This window comes from Phoenix dactylifera, chromosome 9, assembly GCF_009389715.1.
Source record: "Phoenix dactylifera cultivar Barhee BC4 chromosome 9, palm_55x_up_171113_PBpolish2nd_filt_p, whole genome shotgun sequence".
Lineage (NCBI taxonomy): Eukaryota > Viridiplantae > Streptophyta > Magnoliopsida > Arecales > Arecaceae > Phoenix > Phoenix dactylifera.
The window spans coordinates 20,383,881-20,392,670 of NC_052400.1; the positions used below are offsets into that span (position 1 = coordinate 20,383,881).

General features: G+C 40.8%; 1 protein-coding gene across 1 annotated transcript; it reads left to right on the forward strand.

Moving 5' to 3' along the window:
• The first annotated feature begins 2,801 nt into the window (after positions 1–2,801).
• Positions 2,802–5,194, forward strand: LOC103709553 (1-aminocyclopropane-1-carboxylate synthase 7). The gene is made up of 4 exons (XM_008794974.4): positions 2,802–3,305; positions 3,451–3,579; positions 3,712–3,872; positions 3,972–5,194. Exons 1-4 carry the CDS (start codon positions 3,036–3,038, stop codon positions 4,843–4,845), a joined length of 1,434 nt encoding a protein of 477 aa, XP_008793196.3. The 5' UTR covers positions 2,802–3,035; the 3' UTR covers positions 4,846–5,194.
• The last annotated feature ends 3,596 nt before the right edge of the window (positions 5,195–8,790 follow it).

Consider the following 8,790-nt stretch of genomic DNA (forward strand, 5'->3'; position numbering starts at 1 on the left):
TGGGTGCATGCAGATAATTTAATGCAGCAAGCTGGACTCTACTTGTCGACTTACCATTTTGTTTGCGGAGCCTTGTCCGGTGAAAGGACAAAACCATCTCCTTTCTGTTCCTCATTATTCTACTTGAATGGAAACTTTCTGCGTTTTGTCGGGGGTGGTTGATGGAGCTACATCTTCATCATGCAAAAGGCATCTTTCTCAAACCTAGAGAACACACCAAACGAATCGCCGTATCTCGTAAAAATAAAGAGAGAAGATCGCGGTCCGGAAAGAGAAATAGGAGACTGCAACAGTAGTTGAGGAACACCATGTATGTATGTAGCCGATGCCCCACATGGATCTCTCGGTCGATTTGATCCTCACTCAACAACGGCCAAAATCTTGCAAGATCTAGAGTACCTTTTGATGATTTGAAGAATGTCTGATGTTGCGACAATCCGATAGCAGCAAATTTCCTCGCAAAAATAATTAAGTAAGGTTGGCGAGGATGTTCTCTGACCTAAAAAGATCCGATAAGATCCTGGATGAAATCTTATGACTCTGACCAAAAAAAAAAAATTAATAAATTACATATTTCTCGGATAATTTTGCAATTGTCATCAATATGGTCGAAGCAACACATGACGTTAGATATTCCTAAAATTAGACATTCGAGGAAAGATGATAATTACTCAACTAATCTCAGGAAGTTCTGATTAGGTCATGCGGTATTCCGAAGGATTATGTATTTATTTATTTCGTTTTGACATTTCACAGAGTTGTTGGAAGTTTGGTCGCAGCTTGTAACTTAATTTGCTAGAAAACCTTTATGCTGGTTATGGTCATGTCTCGGTGTAGATCAACTTGATCTGCTAGGCTTACGAACGCATGAGCTCAGGGTTATGGGCATATATGGATAAAGTTATTGGTCCAAGTTTTTGGATTAGCATGGAAATGCAGAAAACCAGCAAACTGGGAACTAAGAAGAGCTCTCCTTGCTTGGACTTCACCAAGCAAGTCCGGAACTTCAGTCTTATTTCCTTTCCTCTTTTTTTTTTCTTTTTCTAATGCAGCCCAACTTTTGAATCGTAGTTTACAGATGTCGAACTCCTTTTGGAGCATAGATATTTATTCCGTTTAAGCAACGAAAGGTGGCTGGCCTTCCACCATCTTGCACAAAAAATTGCAGCTAAGAAAGACATTTGACGGTGTCAAAGTCTTGTGCTTGCCGTCCTAACTCTGGACATTATTTTTTTTTGATTCCCCTGGGAAAAAAAGTGGGGGAAAGAAAGGCAACACAAGTTTTCTATTCATTTTTATACTCTTAGGCGGGGACTTAATTAGCACCACCTTTACTCGTTAGCCGGCGATCTCTGATGGATTTGAACATGCCAATAAACTAGGTTATCACAGCATCCACCCTATTTACATCTGATTTTTCTAAGTGAATTTTGCCAAAATGTTTTTGTCTAATAATGGGCTCTTGATTTGGCTAAGCAAGACTCTCATAAATTACAAGTCCAAACCGATCTCATAATCCATGAGTAAACACCTCAATCGTGCAATTTGACGACAAAATGTTTTCAAAGAGGCTAACGGACCGTGGACTGGGTGCCGTTGTATGTGGCTAGTCACTCTAAGGGTACCTTATGGGTTAAAGAAGCGAAGCTGCTTAGAGCGCTTCGGAAGTTATTGTTTTCTAGCCTTATTGGATGTATCCGTACTAAAACTGTATGAATTATCTATTACAGTAAAAAAAAAAAAAAAAGAGAGAGAAAGAAACATTCAGTAACGAAAATATCAGTCAATGTCGATACAGCTTTTATCTAGTAAAACTCAACAAAATCCAATTGCAAGGACTATCTATCGGCAATCCCGAGGACTAATTAGTCCTCTTAGATAACAGAAGAGGTGATATTAGGTGAAGAAGTATAAGGGCCACAGAAGCCTAATATAATATGGCTGCATTTGTACCTAGATAAAAAGAATGAGAACAAGTCGCCTATTTCCAAAACAGCCACATAAAATAGTGACCTTGAGGATCATGAGAACATTATTCAAATGATTTCATGCCTCATAATCAATAGTCTTTTTTTCCCCTTGAAAGCTGGCACTTCAGCGATACCTTCTAACTGGTTAAACCATGCAATTATATGGACATGACCATCTTTTCTCTCTTTTGTTCTCATCTTTTCCCTCATCTATATATAGACTTACCTGAGCATTAATTTGCATCTTAATTAAATAAGCGATACATATTAGATGGCTCCCACTTAATATAGCTAGAATTTTAGCATTTTTCTCCTTTGTGTTACATAATCAAGGACAGCCATGCGAAGACTCGTGTAAACACATCTAAAATATATAAACATCTACATGCCTGCATGTATTTGTAATACTAGATTTCATGCAATTATGCACAAGGTTCTCATTGGAGGCATAATTGATCGTGCATTAAGTACAAGAAAATTGACTATACAATGATTTCCATGTACTTCAGAAACAAAATAAGTTTCTGTGAGTAGGATTTGCCATACGTTTGTTGGACTTGTTGGTTTCGGCTACTAATTGAGCTTCTCCAACCATGTAATAATACTCTTCAGACCTTCAGGTCACTTTCTGGATGACAGGTGACCATCTGTTTCTGAAGATAATACAGCTACCACAGATGGTGAAAGTGAGAGAAGATTTTCCGGACTATGGACTGCAAGTGGGTTCTGAGCCGAATAGAAGAAGTGGGAGAAAAGGAGATGAACGGCTATCTCATCAACCACCATATTCAGACAATGGTTTAATTCAAGGAAATGGAGATAAAAGAAAAATTCCGTGTATTGAAATGGGAATGGGGATCTCAGCTGTCCCAAGAGACAAAACACCTTTTCAAAAAGGGAAGCTTGATATTGCTCAGCTGTCCCAAGAGACAAAACACCTTTTGAAAACGAGAAGCTTGATATTGCTCAGACGCAGCCGATCATTAGCTGCCTTAAATTTTAATATCATTTCGGTGCAATTGGTGTGGCCTCGGAGTTTGAGCTTCTCTCGTGCCATTTATAAATATGGGCCCTTTGGAGAATCTTCCCATTGGCATCGATCAGTTCCTTTGCACGGTTTCCTTCTTAATTGAAATCCGACTTCTTCTACGGAGGGGTGTGAAACTTCCACTCATGGGGGTCGAGTTTGGTGTTCTGCTGTCGGAAATTGCAACCTCCGACGCACATGGTGAAGACTCCCCTTATTTTGCTGGATGGAAAGCCTATGATGAAGATCCTTATGATGCTGTCAGCAATCCTTCAGGAGTCATTCAGATGGGATTGGCAGAAAACCAAGTAAGCTCTTCAAACTGCAAGACAGATAAAGAATTTAACTAGTTTTCGATACGCATGCAGTCAATATTTCCGTAGGAAGAGACAATATTTTTGAAGCTTTGAATACATGACTTCTCTAACCATCGCCCCTTTATGGTTCGGACAGGTTTCATTTTATCTACTGGAGAACTATTTGGAGCAACACCCAGAAATATCCAACTGCGAAAGTGGAATCTCTAGCTTTAGAGAGAATGCCTTATTTCAAGACTACCATGGGCTCAAAACATTCAGAAAGGTACTTTTTTTCGGCCTTTAAACCATTTCCATAGTTTATCCACTCTTCTTCTCTGGTTGATGTGGTGTTCTTTTAAGGATAAATTTTCTGGCATTAGCTCGAAATCTGACACGCATACTTCTGTGCTCCAAGGCAATGGCGAGTTTTATGGAGCAAATAAGAGGGGGGAGAGCGAAATTTGACCCCGACCGCATTGTTCTCACCGCAGGCGCCACCGCAGCAAATGAGTTGCTGACCTTCATCTTAGCAGACCCAGGAGATGCTTTGCTAATTCCTATTCCTTACTACCCAGGGTTGGGCTTAAAGCCAGCTTTTGTTCATTAGATCACTCTTCCCTACTAGAATCCTCCTGACTAAATATTACTGGCTTATTGGCGTTCCATTTGCTGCAGATTCGATAGAGATCTAAGATGGCGAACTGGAGTGCACATAATCCCAGTCCACTGCAACGGCTCGAATGGCTTCCAAATCACTGTGAAAGCCTTGGAAGAAGCATATGCTGAAGCAGGAGCTGCGAACATCAGAGTCAGAGGACTTCTGCTGACAAATCCATCGAACCCCCTAGGAACTGCAATCACAAGGTCTGTTCTTGAAGAGATCCTAGACTTCGCTACGCAAAAGGACATCAACTTGATATCAGACGAGATCTACTCGGGTTCCGTATTCTCCTCGGCCGAGTTTGTGAGCATGGCTGAGATTGTTGAAGCCCGGGGTTATGAAAATTCTGACAGGGTTCACATTGTCTATAGCCTTTCCAAGGATCTTGGTCTGCCTGGCCTTAGGGTGGGGACAATATACTCGTACAACAATAAAGTAGTGACGACGGCTAGAAGAATGTCCAGCTTCACACTCGTCTCATCCCAGACTCAAAAGATGTTGGCCTCAATGCTATCTGATAGGGAGTTCACGGAGAATTACATAAAGACAAATAGGGAGAGTCTTAGGAAGAGGCACGAGTATATTACTGAAGGGCTAAAGAACGCCGGTATTGAGTGCTTGCAGGGGAATGCTGGTCTCTTTTGCTGGATGAATCTTGGGCCATTGCTCGAAGAGCCCACAAGAGAAGGTGAACTGAGCCTTTGGAATTTGATACTGCATGAGGTTAAACTCAACATATCCCCAGGATCTTCATGCCACTGTTCTGAAGCTGGTTGGTTTAGGGTGTGCTTCGCTAATATGAGCCAGCAGACACTAGATATTGCACTCAGGAGAATACATGCATTCATGGAGAAAAGGAAGACAACAAAAGGGCAAGCTTTGCGGTGATTTTTTATCTTTCACCTACCTATATTCTTTTGATTGTAACATCATCTCTCTCTCTCTCTCTCTCTCTCTCTCTCTCGTGGGAAGAGGTTATATTTTGGAGAAGGTTATATTTAAAGTACCTCCTCCTCTTCTTTTTTTTTTTTTTTGTACTCCAAACAAATTCAAACCCTCCATCCTTAAAAGTTAAGTAGGGTCCCTACCTGTCGAGCAAAGAACCAAGTTGCCAACATATATAGTATTTCTCGAGAAAAGTCAACCATGTAATATGAACGATTCTGTGACGACAAGGAAATAAAGTTCCTTTCTTTTTGAATAATAGTACCCTCCGGAAAAGAATCTATAAACTTCATCAGCATCGAGCCTCGTGTGTGTACAGTCGCTGCGTGCTATTATTTCATCATGTCCCCTTTTCTGCTCTCTTCTAATTTGCTTACTGTGCAATATATTGCGGGCTTGCTTAATTATTATTCTTCTGAGGCCAGCTCCCATTATTTGACATGGATCCTTCTCAGTTGCGGCGTAGTGAAGGCTAGCAAGAAAAGAGATGTCTCTAGCCAGTAAAGTGTTGGACAAGGTTACACACAATTAAGAAGCGAAGTCGGCGCAGTGTGCAAGGGATGATAATTAAGGCTTCTTTGAGCGTTCATACGCATCAACTTATCAATTTGACAAGGGGCGTGAGCACTCCACTCAAGCATGTGGAAGTAGGATAATGCGAATCGAGATGTGGATGATGTCATTGAGTCATGTCCAATCCGAGATGTGCGAGTGAGATATCACGAGTCAAAATGTCTCTAATCCTTTAGTAGCGTATTTGGGGTGCAATTAAAATTTTTGAAAAGTTATACATTTGTGTATTGATGAGACCATTCACTATTTCTTAAAGCTCGACCTCCCCTCCAGATAAACTATATAACTAAGAGAAACCATGAACAGAAGATCTTGATTGGTACCAAGTCACGTACGGTTGAGTGAGGATCTTATTCTTTCTGAGTCATCTCACCTAGATATCTTTAGACCAACCGGCCTTCTTTCATCATTCCATTCATTCATCTGCCCTCTTTATAATAAAGCTTTGCCTTATTTTGCTTGCTGCCCCTAACCTGCTTAGATCTTCTCCCAAATGTCAAAAGGTGATCGAAATTTTATATACATCACGCAGTGTCGTGTTGTTTCTAAAATACATCTGGCCGGCCTCCTTGGCCTATTCTGCGCTAATTAATGGCAGCTCTTGGTGATCATACCAAGCATCCCAATTAATGCAATGCAAAAATAGAACCCTGGCGTTGGTTGATGTGACAGAGTTAGGGGGGCGCAGAAATGATAAAACAATTTGAAAAACATACATTTTACCGCAGTCAACCCAGGATTGCTGCTACAAGCCTGCATGACGTATTGCTGCTACAAGCCTGCATCATGGTGCAAGATCCAGTGATTGTAGTGCTAAACTCAAGCCAATGGACTTTTGGCTTGACCCTTTTTTTAATAAAAAGAGGACTATATACGACGGGCCCACCACCAATCTCAGAAATTAACTTGAACACCTTCAAGATTTGAATCTCAAATTTCCTTCTAATGGAGGAGTGGAATTGCTAGGATATAGTCGGTCTAGTTTTTTTTGAGGTAACGGGAGGCTAAATTATAGGATGCAGTCTAATTAAATGTTTGCCAGATGTGTTAATTAACACCTTGAACGCATGAGAAGCATAGTGTGACCCTATGATAAATGGCGGGCACAAAACCACTGCATCCTTTCTTCTTCTTGTAGTAATTGTGAGGATCCGTGCGGATGTGTGTTTAGTCTCACATTGGTCTTTGCTGGATAAATCTTGGGTACTTATATAAGATCAAAGAACCCAAATAATACCTTCCGATTAGTTTTTTTAGGTGAAGTCCTAGGTTGTTACAACTAATATTAGAGCAGACCTGGTCAATAATCTATGTGGACTAAGGAATACTGCAGGATGAATCCATTAAGGTTGACTACGGGTTGATCGTGGTGCTTGTAAATAGATTTATATAGATTTGACGAGGACGTCAGAGCTTAACCAAGGAAAGTATGTGAGGATCCATACGGGCATGTGTTAAGTTCCACATTAGTTATTCGTTGGATAGATCTTTGGTACTTATATAGAATAAAGGAACCCAAATAATACCTTTCGGTTAGTCTTTTTGGATGAGGTCCTGGGTTGTTACACTAATATTTAGTTAAAGAATTCTAGTTGGGAAGAGTGATCTAATGAACACAAGCTGGCTTTAGCCCGACCATGGATGGTAAGTACAACATTTATCCAGGGTAGCCTTCAAATAAGGCATTTCTCTAAAGCCAGATGGTCCACTTTCCCAGTTGCATATTTCTGGGTGTTGCTCCAGAAGGTTCTCCAGGACATACAACATGAAACCTGTCCAAATCATGAAGAGGCGATGGTTAGAGAAGTCATGTATTCAAAGCTTCAAAAATATCATCTCTTCCTGCTGAAATATTGACTGCGTATCAAAAACTAGTTAAATTCTTTATCCGCCTTGCAGTATGGAGAGCTTGCTTGGTTTTCCGCCAATCCCATCTGAATGACTCCTGAAGGATTGCCGAGAGCATCATAAGGATCTCCATCATAGGCTTTCCAGCCAGATGTAAGGGGAGTCTTCACCGTGGGTGTCGGAGGTTGCAATTTCTGACAATAGAACACCAAACTCAAGACCCCATGAGTGGAAGTTTCACACAGCAGAAGAAACAAAGGGCCCCTCCGTAGAAGAAGTCAGGTTTCAATTAAGAAGGAAACTGTGCAGAGGAACTGATGCCAACGGGAAGACTCTCAGAAGGACCCATATTTATAAATGCCACGAGAGAAGCTCAAACTCGGAGGTCACACCATATTTATGTATTTATAAACATATGGCAAATCTTACTTACTCATCGTTGTACGGTCAATTTTCTTATACCTAATGTGCGATAAATTACACCTCCAATGAGAACCATTGTTTATAATTGCACGAAATCTAGTATTCCAAATACTTGCACTCTTGCGGGCATGTAGATGTTTACATATTAGATGTATTTATATGAGTCTCCGCATGGTTGTCCTTGATTATGTAACATAAAGGAGAAAATACTAATGTTCTAGCTGTATTAAGTGGGAACAAAAGTTTTTTTTTTTTTGATACAACGGCTACTTACACTACTCTAATATAAGTGCAGCCAATAGAATCAAGCGAAATAAAGTGATGAAGCATAGGCAGGAAAACCCTTTATGTGTCCAAAAAATCTCTCCGGAATGTTGAGCAGTATAGGAGACAACCCAATCAGCAGTCATGTTCATCTTCCGGTACACATGCAATGCCTGAAATGCACTGCACCCTTCTACCAACCACCGAATGTCGTTGAGCAGAAGGTTTAGAGTCCCCCTCTACCCCTCCTTCCGTATTCAATCGATCACCGTAGTCATGTAGAAGACTTCAAACCTTTTTGGATAAAGTCACCATCTGTTGCTGCTGCCAGACGTACTCATGTAGAAGACTTCAAACCTTTTTGGATAAAGTCACCATCTGCTGCTGCTGCTGCTAGACGTACTCATGTAGAAGACTTCAAACCCTTTGCATAAGTCAAAAGGTAACTAACTATATATGCCGAATATCTCGATATTTTTGAATTATCTTGATCATGCCAAATGCAGCTGACCGCTGAAACTGGTTGCAGGAATAGGCGCAATCATGGATAGGTCTGCCGAACATTGTTTTGCTTGCTTGTTCTCCCTCTACTTCAAGTAACAGCCTACATAGGAGAAGTAGAACAAGTTGCTCGCTCTATTGCGATATGTCGAATTTGAAGACAGGTTGACAACAATATACTTGGATGGCCCAAATATGGATCAGGCCAATCCAATCGACCAAATCAAAGTCGACATTGCATGCAGCAAAACAGGAACAGGAAAGGTCGAGGGATTGGGA